The 19,084-nt window shown below is 44.9% G+C and overlaps 1 protein-coding gene across 3 annotated transcripts; it reads right to left on the bottom strand.

The window, feature by feature from the left end:
• Positions 1–1,152: 1,152 nt before the first annotated feature.
• On the bottom strand, positions 1,153–19,022 carry Sdf4 (stromal cell derived factor 4). 3 transcript variants are annotated; one of them, XM_057785476.1, is made up of 7 exons: positions 18,870–19,022; positions 15,231–15,560; positions 14,980–15,116; positions 13,866–13,979; positions 2,361–2,519; positions 2,000–2,175; positions 1,153–1,587 (listed from the first exon to the last, which is right to left on the bottom strand). In XM_057785476.1, the coding sequence occupies exons 2-7, from the start codon at positions 15,533–15,535 to the stop codon at positions 1,411–1,413; spliced, it is 1,068 nt and encodes a 355-aa protein (XP_057641459.1). In that variant the 5' UTR covers positions 15,536–15,560; positions 18,870–19,022; the 3' UTR covers positions 1,153–1,410. The 3 variants fall into 3 exon arrangements, with proteins under 3 accessions (XP_057641459.1, XP_057641460.1, XP_057641461.1); XM_057785477.1 differs by lacking the exon at positions 18,870–19,022 and adding an exon at positions 18,619–18,776; XM_057785478.1 differs by lacking the exon at positions 18,870–19,022 and adding an exon at positions 18,612–18,776.
• Between the last annotated feature and the right edge of the window lie 62 nt (positions 19,023–19,084).

Raw genomic sequence — 19,084 nt, forward strand, 5'->3', positions numbered from 1 at the left:
CGTGGCGATACACAGATTAATAGAAATGGGTTAAGATGTAAGAGCTAGTTAATAAGAAGCCTGAGCTAATAGGTCAAACAGTGTTGTAATCAATAAAGTTTCTGTGATAACCAACAAGCAGTCTTTGTTTACACACCACACAGAAGTAGGTTCCTGTGTCATACAGGGTCGTCTAGAGCAGGCCTAGGATTGTGACGAGCTATCAGCTGTCCTGACAAGCCTGCTCTGCCCCTGTTTAATACCAAGAGAATGGCCCTGAGCACCAAAACAGATCTTCAAAAACACTGGCCCCGGAACTTTGACCAGCTCAGACTCCGTTGCTGATCCCACCCTCAAGGCCCAACTTGATCCCACACAGCCTTTCCCATGCATGAAACTCCACTACTCTTTCATGTCTTGCTTTCAGGTCCTGTTTTCACTTCTACCATGATGAGAATCCAGGTCTACTGAAAGCTAGACACCCATTTAACCAGTGTCCACCTCAAAAGTGTCTAGTGTAAACTACCTAGCCACAGTGTTTTCTTTTTATCATCTAAAGAATGACAATGAGTTGCTGGGCATTGGTGGTACACGCCTTTAATTCCAGCATTTGGGAAGTAGAGGCTGGTGGATCTCTGGATTCCAGAAAAGCCAGGGCTAAAGAAACCCTGTCTCGAAAAATAAACAAGAAAGCAAGAAAAGAAAAACAAGAGGTGAGAAAGTAATTCTACTTTAAAGAAATGATTCTTGTGATGACAAATATCTGCACTTTCTCACGGGGGTGGTGGTGGATAGGATCCTGCAAGGTTCTCAAGAGTTTGAGGAAGACCCCGCCCGAATGACCTACCAGACCCTACCAAGGAGGTAGCACCTGCAGAACTGTACGGCTGATTAATTCCAGAGAAATGTGATCTACTTTATGTTACTCTTTCAGTTTTCAAGGAAATTGCAAGAGTTGCATTTATTCCCCACAGTGTGGTGAGCCCACGGAGGGGCCCAGCCCAGAGCTCCTGGACCTGACGTGTAAAGCCTGAACCAACTGAACCAACCACTCCAAGCAATTCTCAGAAGTAGAATGTAGCAATTGAGAGAGATTTAGCAAGCCAATGCAGCTCAGCCCATGACTGGTACAGAAGGGCCGCTGCCTCAGACACATGCTGAAGAGGACACATAGCCTAGTAAGCACATCTTTAATAAGTCTGGGCCATGCTGTGGCAGAAGCTGAGCCAGAGCATATGGACACAGCAGAAGGAAGGAGGTTCTGGGACAGCACTTTTAGGGGTCATGGTAGCCCCCAGACACAGAGTAGGTAGCATTTCAAACCCACACTGGGACCCAGTCAACCACAGGTCTCACTAGACCACAGGCCCCTCGGGGTGTAGGAAGGGTCAGACAGGAGACTGGCATCCTGGCTGCGGCTGCTGGGCATGCTCAGAACTCCTCATGCACGTTGCGGGCATAGTCCATCAGCTTGCTGCCAGTGAAGAACTCGCTATACTTGAGGATCTCCTCAGGTTCCAGGTGGTGGTTCTGGTTCTCATCAGCAATGGCGATCATCTGCTTGGCTTCATTGAGGGCATTGTATTCATTCATGGGGTCCATGTAGTTCTGTGAGATCCAGATGTAAGTCAGCGGCCTATACCCAGCACCCAATCAACAGGGAGGCCCTGTGCTAGCCCAGAGGTCACTGCAGAAGTGGGGCTAGTATGTGCTTCCTATTCTGGTCCCATGCAAAAGGGGCCTTAGGAGTCCCTAACACAGGGTGGAGGATGTAGCTCTGAGATGGAACAATTATTTCGCATGGAATTCATCCTGAGCACCAAAACGAATTTCCAGATGCCTTCCACAGACTAGGGAGTTGCTTTCTAAAGGCTACAGGTTTCACAAGACTTTCCTATCTCTTGAATGCGAGCACTAATGCTGATGCCCCCTGTCTCATCATCATGTCGGCAAGCCCCCTTTTCTTTGGGACCTCACTATAGGATGAACCCACAGCCCCCAAACCCACACCCTTGCTCACCTCCAGCTCCTCCATGGTCACAATCCCATCATGGTTGGAATCAATCAGTTCCTCAAACTCTTTCTTCCTGTCTTTCACCCAATTGTCATCAATGTCTTGGCCTTGCTGGTTCTCAACTGTGCCCACAGGCAACGAGATGAACTCAGGCAGAGACAGCTGCTTATCGCCATCCTGGTCTGTAGATGAAAGGTGGGGAGAGGTGGTGTTCAGCTTGGGCTTTACCTAAAACACCTCTTCAGAAACCAAAACAGGATAAGCCCACCTGCCCTGAGGCGTGGTGTCCCTTTCAACAGTGTGGTGCTCCCAGCCCACTGGTCACCCTCAGGCCCAGAACAGTGCCATAATGGGTGACAGGCCTTACCCAAGTCCCGAACAATCTCCTTCACCATGAACTTGAGCATGCCCCGGCTGTGCTCAGGGTGAAGGAATGAAAGGAACTCATCCTCAGTCAGCAGCAGGTCTGCAGGTGGATTGTCTGCCTGGTACCAGCGACCTTTGAGGTTCTCAAGGACTTCCTGTGCTGCGAGAGGCAGATTAGCGAATATTAGGCATGCTGGACACTAATGCAAGCACCCACAAGGTTTTACTTGAACTTAAGACGGCCGTCATCTTCTGGGCTCAAGACTAAGGGTGCTAGCCCACCACCCAGAAGAGCCTGGTCCTTGGGAGGAGACAAACAGGACCCCCGGACACTGCCCGACCCGCCTTCCCTGCATGCTCCAAGTTGTTTATTCCTCATCAGAAACGGAAATTTCACCGAGACTGAGGCTGACTCACCCTTATTGACGTCTATAGGAACAAAGGTGTCATTTTTGTTCCTCTGTACGTTTTCATGTGCATTATCATTCGGAGAGTATAGAATGCAAAAAACCCAGTTTCTAGAAATGACTGCGGCAGTGAGCAAAGCTTCCCATGAACTCTAGAAATGATTGCCTATGCATCCTCTAATGTCTCCCATGTTCCCAGGGCAGAAATCAATCTTCCTCCACCTGAGACTCAACACAGTCAGTGACTATGAACCACTGCCTAGGCTTCCAAGTTGCTCAGCTCCAGGAGCCCTAAGAATCGTTGCCTGAGTCTGACTCTGGCCACATCCTGACTGTGGCAGCCCCTCCATGAGCCATTAAGTGCCTGGTCACCACAGACAGGCCAAATGGCCAAATGCACACTATTTCCTGTGTTAATCTAACCTGACTAACAGGACTCACTTAAAAAATGATGGGGAGTAGGATACATTGGCTCAGCCCTGCAGTCCCAGCTACTTGGGAGGCTGAAGCAGGCAGCTCATTTGAATGATTATCTCAAAAAGTAAAAATAAAGGCAAAAAAGTGGTAGAAGGCAGACTTCTCTGCCAAGACTCCCACCATGCACAGAGGGGGACCTACTAGCATTATACAAAAGAGATTATAAAGCATAGGCCTCTCCTCTAGGGTACTATCAAGGGCTTAGACCACCCCAGTCAAAGGCCCTTCAGTGGGTTGAGGACAGGATGTGAATACACATGCTTTAACTGTTTTAATGATAAATGTCCCTTACTGTCTAGGGCACTTGAATACATAATCCCCAGTAATGCTATCTGGAGAAGTTTAGGAGATGAGGCCTTGTTGGAGAAAGTACATTCCTAGGGGCAGGCTTTGAGTGCTGCTTATAAGTCTCTCACTTCCAACTCGTGTGCCCTACTTCACACTTGCAGTTCAAGATGTAAGCTTTTGGCTTCTTGCTCCTGCCACCATTCTGGACTCTAACCCTCTGGAACCATAAGATTTTTTTTGGTCATGGTACTCGATCACAGCAACAGAAAAGACTAATAGAGAAGTTGGCACCAGACAGAAGGGTGCTGCTGTAAAGAATCTGACCTGCTGGTTTTGAAGAATGACTCAAAAAGTGTGTGAATGGCCAGGCGGTGGTGGCGCATGCCTTTAATCCCAGCACTTGGGAGGCAGAGGCAGGCGGATCTCTGTGAGTTTGAGACCAGCCTGGTGTACAAGAGCTAGTTTCAGGACAGGCTCCAAAACCACAGAGAAACCCTGTCTCGAAAAACCAAAAAAAAAAAAAAAAAAAAAAAGTGTGTGAATGCTACAAGCAGAGCTTACAGGGCCATGACAGTAGGAGCCTGGAAGACGGTAGTGCTAGGAGCAAGGCTGTCTGTGGAGGCCTAGCTCAAGAGGTTTCAGAGGGAAACAATATTAGCAACTGGGCTAGAGGGCATTCTGGTAATATTTTGGCAAATAATCTGGCTGCCTTTGCCACTGTCCTGAGAATTTACCCAAAGCTAAATTTAAAAGTAATGAAATAGAAGCTGAAGAGATTGTCCCGTGATTAAGAGCATGGATTACCTTTGCAGAGGACCCAGGTTCAATTCCCAGCAACCATATGGTACTATGGGGTAATCCTTCTGTACGTTGTGAATATGTATTACTCTCATTGGTTAATAAAGAAAGCTGATTGGCCTATAGCAAGGCAGAATAAGGCTAGGCAGAACAGTCACACTAAAAATGCTAAGGGAAAGAAGAGAGGAGTCAGAGAGTGCCAGCTGTCACTAGCCACATGGCATACACAGATCAACAGAAATGGGTTACCTTAAATGTAAGAGCTAGTTAGTAAGAGCTTAAGCTATGGGCCGAGCATTTATATTCATATATTCAGCCTCTGAGTCAGTTATTTGGGACTGGCCAATCAGGACGGAGAAAACTCTGTTTACATATGGCACCCAATGTGGGGTGGGGATCTACATAAGACCTGAGAAAGCTTTAAAAAGTATCTAAATGAATAGAAACACAGTCACACTGGGCTTCCTAGTCTCTCATGCTGGCCACATCACAGGGACACATCTCCAGACAACTGCCCTCGAGATGGAGCTGGCCACCAACCTCCATGAGCAAAGTGGCATGGTAGATGCCGCAATCTCTCACAGGCCGCAGCAGAGAAAGGCGTCTCAGCTGCTGTCTTCAGACATGAGCTGCGAGTGCCAGCTTGCTGCATGATGGATTTGAGGTTTTGTTTTCACAGACATAAAAAGTTACAGATACACAGTAAGGACAGATTCAGGCAGAAAGAACCTCTAAAGGAGTTACAGTGCATTTAAAAATATAAGTAGGCTTGGGAGAGAAAAGAAAAAGGGTAGAGAAGGTCCTTTAAAAAATGAAGTAATGGGGCTGGAGAGATGGCTTGGTGGTTAAGAGCACTGACTGCTCCTCCAAAGGATCCAGGTTCAAGTCCCAGCACCCATATGGCAGCTCACAACTGTCTGTAAAAAAAAGTTTCAGGGGATCTGACACCTTCACGCCAATGCACATAAAATAAAGTTAAATAAATAATAAAAAATTCTTTAAAAAATGAAGTAATAAAAAAATATAATAAAGCCACACAAACATGGAAAATGCAAAGAGTCTGAATTATGCATATTATTATGCTGTCACTATAAGAGACCTCGGATTATGAAAACTGCTATATTAACTCATCCTATATATTTTTAAATTATCTTGAGTTCAAAATTTAAGTCAAAAGATATGTTACTTGCCGGGCGGTGGTGGCGCACGCCTTTAATCCCAGCACTCAGGAGGCAGAGGCAGGCGGATCTCTGTGAGCCTGGTCTACAAGAGCTAGTTCCAGGACAGGAACCAAAAGCTACGGAGAAACCCTGTCTCGAAAAATCCAAAAAAATAAATAAATAAATAAAAGATATGTTACTTTGGGGGAGAGGTTATGCTTTTGTTTCCACAGGAAATGAGAAGCTATGAATTCACTCTAGGCTAAGAAAAATCAAATTTGAAAAAAAAAAAAAGAATACAAAAGAAAAATTAAGTTTGATTGAGAAAGACCCCCTGAAATCCTGACTACAGACTTGGGAAAATAAACCGAGAGCAACTACAAGACACGTGATGTATATTTTACCTCCTCAACATATAACAAAAAAAGCATCTATGGCTCATTTGTGTACAATACACAGTCTATACGTACATTAATACAGACATGCATGTCACCTTTAAAAGTTCATGTATTTTTAGAACAAGTGGACCAGACAGCAATAAAAACGGCCCAGATGATCTAGCATCCAGAACAGCTTCAAGGCTGCTGGGATGCTCCATCCTCACACAACACTCCAGTCAGGACCGAACAATCACCCTCATTTTCTCAGGGTCCCCATTACCAGTGCCCTCAATCAACAAGAAGTCTGGAAAACTATGCCCACCCTCCCAAAATATTGGTTATAAACGTTTGTTTTCATTTAAGGGGTTTTGTGTACGAACTGTTGTCTTGTGGTGAGTCCACAAGTATTATACAGCAAATGTACAGCTGACAGATCATTGGACGATCATGGTCAGTATACATGCACTCCATCTAGAGAACCCATTCTGCAGAGCTATGGGGGCATCTGTCCTTTGGATAAGTCACTGTCAGTTCTGTAAAATCTTGTGAGATCACGGCGTTTCTCCCTTTTATAGTATCCCAACAGTGTATCAGTGCATAAACCTGACTTTTCCTGTAGGGCAACCAGATACCTCCCCCCACACGATGAAGCCATGGTGTGAAAAGGATTCGGACAGGCCCTTGTTCTCATGGCCAAAATCGACATAAAAATATTCCTCCGCAAACTGTCTTTATTGATAGTGGTCACTGAGTAATCTATGGTCTTCTGCTCTGACTTACCAGGCTACTAATACTCTGTTATTACCCTTCACCTTGGTCTCAACTAACACAGGATCATAACCCAGGAGATTAACTGCTTATACAGGAAAAAAGCCTGAGTCTCTAAAACTAGCTTCAGAGGGAAAAAAATTCTCACCTGGGCACCCTGCTGGAGTCAAAAGCAGGGTCCCCAGAAGAGATTCCTTTTAACTCAATCAGTTAGATGCTAATGCAAATCAAGCCCACAGATCAGTATAGCTACCAAGGCTGTGTTCCCAGACACAGGGGAACCTCTCAGCCACGCCCTCTCTGAGATGTAAAGAGCTCCTTGCCAGACCTACCAATTTCTTATGACTGTGGAAGTGCATGCTTGATACTCTTGTCACTGCCTATGGAACTGTTAAATTGTCTGTAAGCCTATATAAACTGAAAACTTCCTGGAGATCACTCCTTTTTACCCTTAGCTTTACCCCTTGTCCTAAGCTTTGCCCTTGTCCCTTACCCTTATGTGTGATGCCCTGCTCTTGTCCTAAGCTTTGCCCTTATCCCTTATCCCTTACCCTTATGTCTGATGCCCTGTTCTTGTCCTAAGCTTTGCTCTTGTCCCTTACGTGTGATGCCCTGCCCTCATCCCTTACCCTTATGTGTGATGCTCTGCTCTGGTCCTAAGCTTTGCCCTTGTCCCTTACCCTTATGTGTGATGCCCTGCTCTTAGCCCTTATGCTCATCTCCCCTAAGGAATAAAAACCTTTAGGAAAAGCGTGCCTAAGTCATCAGTTCATTCTCCCCTCAGATCCCGTTCCCAAGTCAGTCTTCACTTGTCAGAGAAGTCCTATCCTGAACCCTGAGAGAGTGCTGAGGCTGGAACTCAGAGCTCCCAATAGGTCATAGTCAAGAAAAGACTAAATAAAAAAAATTAAATTTAAAATCTCCTTCTAAAAGAAGAAACGAGGATATGATAAATATGATATAAAAATGTGGGGGAAAGGGTAGACTATTGAATCTACTTTAATCAAAAAAAAAAACAACTGTTAATCTCAAAATATTTTACATTGGTATAGATTTTGGTTTATTGATACAAATTTAAAGTTAATTTTGTTATACTATATATATATTTCTACTCTTGCTTAAGATATTGTTTATACAGTTCATTTAAAAATGTAATATAGCCGGGTAGTGGTGGCACACATCTTTAATCCCAGCACTCTGGAGGCAGATACAGGTGGATCTCTGTGAGTTCAAGGCCAACCTGGTCTACAAGAGATAGTTCCAGGATAGGCTCCAAAACTACAGAGAAACCCTGTCTCAAAAAACCAAAACTATATAATTAAGAAACACAGATTAATAGTCATCTGTAGTTGTCAAACAGAGTCAGGTTTTCTAGGTATACAAAGATATTTCAGATAGATAGGTAATCATCAAACACTTCAAAAGACCTACAGATTGTGGCATTTAAAGTGTTTTAATAACTTCGACTTTTCACAACAGTAAGACGTGTCTACTCCTGGCAGCACCAATTCACTTCAGAGAAGATGAAGGACATCAAAGAAACTCCATATGGAGTCTGCTTTCTTTATGGCAAAAGCTAGCCATGTGGGCAAAGAAACTGCTCTTGTCTCAACTGCAGACAGTTACTGTCCAAACTGGGGCGCAGGACACAAAAAAGGTGACTGCTGAACTCTGCCAAGATAAGGCAGGACAGTCCTTCAAAATTCCATGCTTCACAGAAAAGTCTGTCAGCTATGCTCCAACATAACAGAGAAACTTTGGATGATTGTCTAGGCAACGAGATGTCCTGTTCTTAGGTAACATTTCATCTTTCTGGGGTCTTTAGTTTTTTTTGTTGTTGTTGTTGTTGTTTGAGGCAGGGTTTCTCTATGTTTCCCTGGTTGCCCTGGAACAGATCAGGCTGGCCTCGAACTCACAGAGATCCACCGGCCCTTGCCTCCCAAATGCTGGGATTTAAGGTGCATGCCACCATGCCCAGCCCCTTTTGGGGTCTTTAATGGAGTTAAAGACTAGATAGTCATAAGTTATAATTTTTCTTAGTTATAACCAAAGGTCAATAAACAAGATATAAAACTTTAGACTTGCCAAGATAAGATAGATAATATTTTCTCTAATTTTGCCAAATACAAATGAACTAGATATTGTAACTATAATTCTTAAAAACTATTTTTGTTGTATATAACCTTACTATGCTAAAGTTAAAACTTTTCTTTTTAATTAGACAAAAAGGGGGAAGTTCTATGGGATAATCCTGCTGTATGCTGTGAATATGTAGGCTAGGCAGAAAAGCCAAACTGAAAATGCCCGAGAAAAGGGTAGAGTCAGAGAGATGCCAACCAGCTGCAGGGGAAGCAAGATGCTAGAGGACAGGTAAGCCATAAGCCATGTAGCAATACACAGGTAAATAGAAACAGGATAATTTAAATGTAAGAGCTAGTTCATAATAAGCCTGAGCTACTGGCCGAGTATTTATATTCATATATTCGATCTCTGAGTCAGTCATGGGACTAGGCAGTCAGGACAGGAAGGCTCCATTCATAATATGGCAGCTCACAACTGCCTGCAACTCCTCTTCTAGCTTTCTTGAGCACCAAGAATGTACACGTGCATACACATATGTGCAGGCAAAACACTCATACATTAAAAAAAAAGTAATGGACTAATTAGTTTTCATAGAGTTTTTTGTTTGCTTTATTTTTTCGAGAAAGGATTTCTTTGTGTAACAGCTCTGGCTGTCCTGGAAATCACTTTGTAGACCAGGCTGGCTTCAAACTCACAGAGCTCTTCTTGTCTCCCAAGTGCTGTGATTAAAGATGTGTGTCACCATCGCCCAGCTTGGTGGAGATTTTAAGACAGGAAAATATTGAATCTGTGGTGTAGTTACTAATGCTTATACAAGTCTACAATGAAAAAGAACAAGTGGGGAAGAAATATAAAATGTAGTTTGGAGAAGAAGAGAAAGAACTAAGAAACTTAATGTCACAGCCAAGACATATAATGAAAGAGCTTGTAACTTGTTAAAGAGACTATTATCATTAAAGAGAGGCCTAATCTGTACTGGAACAAAGGGACTGGTGTCCATAGTGGGAAAACCCTACTCAGCTAAGCTTCTAACTTATAAAGGGAAAAGGCCTAAGGAACTTTCTGCTCCTAGAAAGAGAAAATGAAAACTATTACTAATGCGGTTCAAGGGGGAACCATTCCAGGCTGGCAGCTGAACTTTGCAGTGTTAACCATGTGGTACTTTAGTAACATAAGAGTCCAAGAGTGAAGATGTGATGGAGTCTTCCTCTATAGTCTCAGAAAGTTGCTGAGGCCAGGCAGCTTACGGCAGGGAGGTCCTTGCATGAAGGCCGAGAGGCCACTGAGTGAAATGTAAAAGTGAAACCTGGGTTGTAGTAGACACCCCAAGATGTTGACAATGCCAGACCTGTGGGGTGTCTGCCAAAGAGAGTTGCATACAGGCAGTTACACCAACCCAAACGAGACATGTATGCTGCAGGCAGGAAAGCAGGAGGGACGGCATTATCTAAACCCTTTGATATTGGACATGGAGTTATAGGATTTGGTATCTGCCCTGCGGGAGTTCAGTTTTACTTTGGTTCAGTATTTTTCACTATGCCCCCCCCCCCTGACTTTTGGAATAGTAATGTATATTCCGTACCATCAGATGTTGGAAGTATATAATTTGCTTTTTCTCTATTTTACAAGGCATTACAATCAACAGATTGCCTTGTGTCTCAGAAGAGACTTTGGACTTTTATGCAGTTCCCTATGGGTGATAAGAGCACCTTGCTTGTAAAAAACAGGATTCCTGTGATATTTCAGCTGATCTTGTTCAGTCAGCCCAGAAGAGAATGTGTGCTGGGACAGCCTATCTCCCGAGACCGTCTGTCTCACTGGGTAAATAATTTCAGGAAGGAGTTCAGACCCATAGTCCCCAACACCCTCAACCCATCCGTACAAAGGGTTACAGCCAGCTTTTTCCTTTGGCAGACCCCTTGATTTCCCACATGAGAAAGGCTGCCTCTCGTATTAATAAACATATATCATCCACTGAAGGTCAGACCCTGATTCTTTTCTGCCTTCTGTCCCTTTACCCTGCCTCAAAATCTAACAATGGGGAACTGGGTACAGAAGTGCACACTTTTAATCCTAGGGAGGCAGAAGAAGGTGGATCTCTGGGAGTTCGAGGCCAGCCATAGCTTGAGAGGCCCTCCTTGCTTAGTAAGTCTTCCTAGAGACCTTGAAAGATATACAGAAAGGTGCACTGTGGTTTAGTCTTTGCCAAAATGCTTATGTGAAACACTGCAACATTCTCCAAGTATCCCTCACCTCCTCCACATCCATGGCATCTTTAGAATCCCACTCTGAGGGCTGGAGAGACGGATCGGAGATAAAGACCACTGGTTGTTCTTCCAGAGGTCCTGAGTTCAATTCCTAGAAAGCACATGGTGGTTCACAACCATCTGTAATGAGATCTGGTGTCTTCTTATGGGCTGCAGGCATAAATGCAGACAGAATACTGTATATATAATAAAAAAATCTTGAAAAGAAAAAAAAAAGAATCCCAATCTAAATTTTTTATTTTATTTTACTTTTTTTGTTGTTGTTGTTTTTGGTTTTTCAAAACAGGGTTTCTCTGTGTAGCCCTGACTGTCCAGGAACTCAGCGATCCACCTGCTTCTTGCCTTCCAAGTGTTGGGGCAAAAGGCATGCGCCACCACTGCCTGACAGCTTTTTTTTTTTTTAATTATTTTAGATTTTTATGAGTATAAATGTTTTGCCTGCATGCTATGTGTGTGTACCACATATGTGCCTGGTACCCCGGGTATCAAGATTCCCTTGCAACCAAAGTTACAGGTAGTTGTGAGCCATCATGTGGGTGTCGGGAATTGAACCCAGATCTGCTGCACAAGCAACAAATCCTCTTAAGCACTGAGCCAGCTCTCCAGTTCTTGCCACCTTAAGATTTTTAAATAACCAACGGAATTGTAAGTTACCCACGAAAGATAAAGAAACAAAAACAAAAATCATATAAAAAAAAAAAAAAGCTGTTTTCCTGTACTTGATGGTTTGTTTGTTTTTTTTTTTGTTTTTTTTTTTTATGAACACAGTTTGTTATGCATGCACATTAAAGCTGCTTTCCCAAAGAAGTCTTGGTGTTCTGTCTCTTTATCAGAACCTCACATCCTATGGTGTGGTCACGAGACTATGGGGCTGGGAAGTATATACAAGGTAGTGGTTCTAATGAGAAGTGTCCCCCACCCCATAGTCTAGGATTTACAATCCTCAGTTGAGGGCACTGTTTGAGAAGGTCTAGGAGTAGAGGCCTTGCTAGAAGTAAATCACTGGGAGTGGGCTTTTGAGTCTGGCATACTTCCAGTTCACTCTGCTTTATGCTTGTAGTTTAAGATGTGAGTTCTCAGCTTCCTGCTCCTGCCACCATACTTCCTTCCTGCTGCCAGTATGGACTCTAACCCTCTGGAACCATAGGCCCAAATAAAGTCTAAGTTGCCTTTGGTAGTGTTTTAGCACAACAAAAACGTAGCTAATACACAGGCTCAAGAAAGTCAGATGTGGCTGAGTAGGGACCTCAGGCATGGAGATCTTTGATAGTGTAAGATCTAAACACCTCCAACTAAGTCATGAGGACAGATCAAGCTAAGAGACACAGGAGTGGCGACATGTTTCACTCAGGATAGACACAAAGAGGCCAGAGTCAGTCTACATTCCAAAGAAGTCACAGAGGGGACAGCTGTGAGGGCACCAAACACCCTGTAGCTCTGAAAGGTATCTTCAAAACTGACAACAACCTGGACAGGCAGATACTAGCCTCACTACAAGAAAAGGACGAGGACCTTCAAGAACCTCCAGCAGTCAGCATGAAATGAAGGACAAGTAGAAGAGACATAGAACAGAAAAAAGGAGAGGAAAATTACATAATCTCTTTGGGAGGGAAGAAGAGAATAATTGAAGGTTTAGAACTTAGTCATGGGAATTCCTCTCACCAACAATACTAGTACTGTGGAAACTAAGGCAGGAAAACTGCTTTAAGTGCAAGGCTCTCACCTACGGTGTGAGATCTTGTCAAAAAAAACAAAAATAAAAATGCTGGGCAGAAGCAGGCAGATCTCTGAGTTTGAGGTCAGCCTTTTCTACAATTCAAGTTCCTGGACAGTCGTGGCTACACAAAAAACCTTGTCTTGAAAAACAAAAAACAAATAAGCAGGGCTGGAGAGATGGCTCAGTGGTTAAGAGCACTGTCTGCTCTTCCAAAGGTCCTGAGTTCAAATCCCAGCAACCACATGGTGGCTCACAACCATCTGTTATGAGGTCTGGTGCCCTCTTCTGGCCAGCAGGCATACACACAGACAGAATATTGTACACATAATAAATAAATAAATAAATTTAAAAAAAAAAAAAAAACAAATAAGCAAAACAACAACTTAAAAAAAAAAGGAAGAGGAAAGAAATAGGAAAATAAAGACAGAACTAAAATATTGGTCATCATGGTAGTCAGTGTGCGTGATCATGTGATCACGGCAGTAAAGGTTTCCAGCATCTGTGCTGCTAGAAAGACGTGAGGAGCTGCTCTGTAGACCGTGGCCGCTATTGAGGTCAGCTGCACAAACAGACTGAGGAGGAAGAGCTCAGGTGTGCAATGTGTACATCCGCCAAGAACTATACATAATGTGACCAGCCCAGGAGTGGCAGCATTGGGAGTAACAGGACACAAGTCCTTACCCTCCACAGAGCCGGATAAGGGCTGTAAATGAATCACCAGGAAATGAGGTGAAGGGGAAAAAGTCCAGGACTGGAGGCCGTAACAAGCAAGGTTCTTTAGTTATGCGTTACAAACCAGCCATCCAGACTTCCCTTCCTGACAAGCGCCCCTGAGGGCTTCCTATTACTCCCAGCTTCCTCTGAGTCCTGCTCCATGTCCCCAAGACCAGCACGTCTGCCCTCCAAGCCAGACTGTCCACGTCTCCGTCTGGAAGTGATGTCACTCTTGAGGTCCCAGGGCACTGCTGAATGTTGTGGCTGTCACTGCCCAGCTCTGGTGTCTCAAGGCCTTGACAAAGGCTGCTCCCTCAACTAAAGTCTCTCTTACTCCCTGCCTCTACTTTAAAACACCAAACCCCAAGTTTCAAGCCAAGGTAGAGTTAGCCCCCCACTCTTAGCCAGTCCACCCTATGCCAGCAGTGACCCAGGACCTAGCACTTACTCTCCTCATCCACTTTGAGCTCCTCATGGTTCCTGATGGCATCAGCAATTTCCTTCTCATTGTGGCCTTTGCTTGCCAAAAACTTCACTTTATATTCATCCCAGGACACACGGCCTAAAAAGAGATCACCCCGTCAAGATACTTAGCAAAGAAAGTTGGTCATGAAAAAAGATATTTTAGGACATCTGCTAAAAATCCTTTGGCCACAGGCAGCCAGAGGGCAGAGGGTACAAACTCCTCTGTGCTGACTGCCTAATACTAGGGGAGGCTGAAGACATATGCAGCTCCAGATATCTTGCCAGGGTGGCATTCAGGGGCAGAGCAACCAGTATCCAGCTCTCAGCTTCGGTCGGTACCCTGTATCTACTTCCTCACCAGCAGAGTCAACTCAAACTTTTATCCCCCAGGGCCAAGAGAGATACTGGCAGGCAGCACATGGCATGAGAACCAGGAAGGCATCGCAAACTTTTAAAAGCTACTGGGTTTTTTGGCTTCTTGAGTAGGAGTAGTCTCAGTCTGTAGCCCAGACTAGCCCTGAACTCTTAGATTCCTGTTTCAGTCTCCTGAGCACTGAGACTGTAAACCAGGATCTGGCATTACTTTTAAATTAGAATACTTGGGTCACAGCTAAGGAGACGGCTGGGGAATAAAGCATTTCCTGTGTAAGCAGAAGACCAGAATTTGAATCCTAACATCTCTGTAAAAGCTGGGTGGATGTGGAGGTCCATCTATAATCCCAGCAGAGAGGCAGAGACAGGGAATCCCTGTATAAGCTGGCTAGTCAGGCTAATGGAATCAGTGAGCTCTGGACTCAAAACACCCAATGCTAATTTCATTTCAGCCTTCACCGGCATACGCACGTATGCGCCCACCCCCACACAAGAATACACACACATCAGAACTTCACAAAGAAACCACTTAGGTCCATGTGGTACCTGCTGTGCCCTTTGGTTTCAACAAGCACACAGCTACTGTCAGAAGCTAACTCATGCCTTGAGCATTCCGACTCTTCTGTCCCTTGGCCTGGGGACATCTTCAAGTCCTTCCCATAAGGCTGGGGTATCCTGGCCGACTCTACCCACTTCCCCTAGCTCTGCCACTTGGCCCACTGTACCATCACCATCGGGGTCCACAGCCCTAAAGTGTAGTTTGTTTTCCTTCACAGCCTCCTGGAAGTGCTCTGCTGTTTTCTCCATAATCCAGTGCTGCATCTCCTTGGCGCTGATCCTCCGGTCGGTGTTCACATCTACCCTAGGAGCAGGTAATGGTAAGCATCAGACCAGGTGCTAGGGCCTTCAACAAAGAGGCAAATGCTGCTAGTTCCAGGAACTCCACACACTCATAGGGGACTCATGAGACACCTACTTGGAAAAGATGACCATCAGCTTCCTCCGGCTTCTTCTTGGCTCAGAGTCCTCATCAAACCCATCCATATCCTTCCCCAGGAAAACTTCCTGGTGGAAGTCCCTGTTCAGGTGTCCGTCCATCTCCAGTTTCACCCCATTCAAATGGTCTGGGGGTAGGATCTCATTTTCCTCCCTGTTGGTCGCTCTTTCCCGGGTGGATGAGTGGTTGGCTGGTCTGGCAGCTACATCCATCAGGAGGACAAGGCCCAAGAGCCAGAGGCCATGAGCAGCCAGACCACAGAGGGAACTCTGCCTGAACGTCATTGCCACCAGTCAGACCATGGGACTCCTGCAAGGTGTGAACCAGAAGTAGCAGTAAGGAAGAAAGGGAAACCACAGATCAAATTCGAGCCTGGGGTACAAAAGTTCTAAGCTACTAGCACTGCCAAGAAAGCTGAAGGCTGAGGGCAGGCTCAACCTGACAGTCTACAAAGACAAACCAGGCCAGGTGGTGATGGCGCATCCCAGCACCTGGCGACTCTCTGAGTTTGAGGTTGGCCTGGTTTACAGATCAAGTTTCAGGACAGCCAGGGCTACACAGAGAAAATATGCTAGACAGAGAAAGAACATATTTATTTTAAAACATAATTTAATAATCAGGATCAACCACATATTCAAGCAGGATATGATGGCATTCACCTTTAATCCCAGAACACAGGAGGTAGTCACAGGCGGAACTTTATGAGTTCAAGGCCAGTCTGGCCTACAGTGTAAGCTCTTAGCTAGCCATGGATAAACAGAAAGATTCTGCCTCAAAAAACAAAGAAAATCCATGTATATGAAGCTGGTACTGGTATCTCAGTCCTGGGGGTTGATCCCCAGCACTACAGAAAAAGATGAAGAGGGAAAAAGGAAAAAAGAAAGGCAACAGGTGGTATTTTTACTTTTTAAAAAGAAACTGGAGGGATGTAACAGGAATGTTCTTTGGGCCACCAACCAGCTCCCAAATAAAGACACAGAGACTTATTATCAATTAAGAATGCTCAGTCTTAGCATAGGCTTCTCCCACCAGCCCTTTTTAACTTAGATTAACTTGTTTCTATTCATCTACATGTTGGCTCAGGGCTTTTTACCTTTCTTTCATTCTGTATGTCCCATTTTGCTGCCTGTGTCTGTCTAGCTGGCCCCTGGCATCTCCCTGTTGTCTTTCTTTCTCCCCATCCTCAATTTCTCCTCCTACTTCATCTCCCTGCCTGGAAGTTCCACCTATACTTCCTCCCTTGCTATTGGCCATTCAGTTTTTTATTAGACCAATCAAGCACCTTAGGCAGGCAAGGTAAAACAGCAACACATCTTTACATAATTAAACAAATATTCAGCAACAGAGGAAGGCACTTGGCCAGGCTGAAGTCCCAACTCAGTTGTCACCACTTCCAGGTGCTGATCTATCCAGTACGCCACCTCCACATACCAACAGTACAGTCTGCCAACAACACAGCAAAGCAAAACTGACCCCCTCCCTCCCTGGTCACTATTACAATGTCTGGTATATGACTGTGGTCACACACTCTGCAGAGCTTGGCTAAGTCTTCTGACCTCTGTGTGTCTGTTTCTCACTAATCGCCCCCTACTTTCTACCTCAGTGTTTTGTTTGGAGTGGGGGCACACACTGGGTGCTGAACTGAAAACCAGTCATTAGCAAACACCTGCACCAACCCAACAGACTACACACATACATCCACACGTGTGCCTCCATCACCATGTATCACTAGGAAATGCTAGGAAGGCTGAAATGCCCGTGAAGTCTTATTTGACCAGAACATGGAAAACACATTTACTTCTTCCCAGTCTATCTTCCTGCCAATTTGCTGGCTTTCCGGGTGCAGCCTGGCCCCACCAATGTGCGGCAGCTGTCTCCGTTCTGCCCCTGGAAAGGACCTTGTCAGACTTAGCTTCTTTTTCCCCAACACTGCCAAGCTATTAGAACCTAAAAGACAGTCAGTCAATGTTGTCTTCAGAGACACTAAATACTACTCAAAAGCATAGAATAAATCCATTGGAACAGTACTTATTAAGATGTGCCCTAGGAAGTACAGCCTGCCAAGAGCCAGGAGCTAAAGGAGACTGTTGTCACCCAAGGCAAGGAGCCCTGAAATGTGGTTCTATTCCTGATGTCTCTACTCTTCTGGCCATAGAAACACCAGAACCAACGCAACTTCCCCTGGTATTAATTATACTTTGCTCCTTGAAGAACAAAGTTCTCAATTCTAACTATTCTGATAAACTATGTGGAACAGTCACTTATATATCTTACATAAAAAGCAACTCAAAACAACCAGGACTCCATCAACTGACTTCCTCATACTGGTTCAGTTTTTTCCTTGCCCATGCTAGGCAAGAGTCCCCACTACTACCCCACCAATGGTTATTTATCTTAATGCAAAAGTTTGCTGCATAGCTAAGCAAGCTGGTTCCTCCCCACCTAACCTGAAATCCCTAAGTCAGGATTCCAAGGAGCTTCATCTTGTCATAGCCCCTACACAAATCAGCTCTCAGCAAGTGGTCAACAGAGAAGCTAAGACTTTCAGAGGTGACAATGGTACCTCCTGACCTGCCATCAATCACAGTCCAGTGACATATTTACCAAAGTAAGTCACAACTGTTCTATTTTATGATTAGTTGTTAATCTCTGTCTGGGCATAATTTATAAATTAAATTTTGCTGTAACTATAAACATGAGTTTCCAGTTCCAGGCACCCACAGAGTGGTTGGGGGAATATTTGTGCTTCTTTGCCATCCTTAATTACAACTCTGATGAAACCAGGCTTTTTTTTTTTTTTGCTTGCTTTTGTTTTTGTTTGGAGACAGGGTCTCACTATTGAGCCTTGCTTGGCTAGGAACTTGCCAAGTAGAGCAGGCTGGACTTGAAATTGTTGTGCAAACTTCCTGTACGTTGGGATCACAGGCAAGAGGATCAGAGTTCAAGACCAGCAGCCTCAGCTAAATTCCGGCCAATCTGAGCTACGTGAGACCCTGTCTCAAAACTCACAAAAACAACAGCAAAAAAAAAAAAAAAAAAAAAAAAAAAAAAAAATCAAAAGAAAAAAGACCATCACAATCTAAAAAACAACTACATAATCTAAAACCGTCCAAAGGCTGTTAGAGGACTGGTGTCTTGGCCCAGTTAGTAAAGTATTTGCCCCGCATTTGTAAGGTCCCGGATTCGATCTCCTCCAGCAACACAAAATAAGGATGTAAATAAAAATAAATAAAAGCTCTGTCAATTTAGGAACTGCACTCAATAGTACCAAACAGAACTACCACCAAAGCGGGACCAGGTATGAAGGTTTTAGCACAGGCCTTCAATTTCCAACTCGTAGAACTAGAACTCATGGCGCACATTTTACCGAAGACAAAACCGGGATAGAGATGCTGGAACACAAGTTGAGGTCACAACGCCAGCCGGTAACACAGCCCGAGCCTCAGTCCCCCGCGGCTCCGTGAGTTCCGGAATAAGCAGCCGGGCAAGAGGGCGGGCGCACTCTTAACAGGGCGACCGCGGGGTCAAGCGGGATCAGACCCAAAGCGACCCGAACGGTGGATGCGTGGCCTTCCAAGCCCGCCCCTCACAAAGCAGCTTAAGGGACCCCTCACTCACCCCCGGCTTTCTGGAGCGCCGGGTCTAGGGAGCGCAGCTGGGCGCCCGCAAAGTCTTACGCGGACCTAGACTCAGGCCGCCGCCATCTTTCTTCCGGGAAGGGGCGAGTAAGACAACCTGGAACCGTGAGAGCGGGCACGGCTTCTGGGGCGATTCTCGGAGGCGCCATCTTTGTCATGGGCGGAAGCAGCCTCCGAGAACCAACCAATAAAACT

The sequence above is a fragment of the Chionomys nivalis genome, chromosome 11 (genome assembly GCF_950005125.1).
Source record: "Chionomys nivalis chromosome 11, mChiNiv1.1, whole genome shotgun sequence".
Taxonomy (NCBI): domain Eukaryota; kingdom Metazoa; phylum Chordata; class Mammalia; order Rodentia; family Cricetidae; genus Chionomys; species Chionomys nivalis.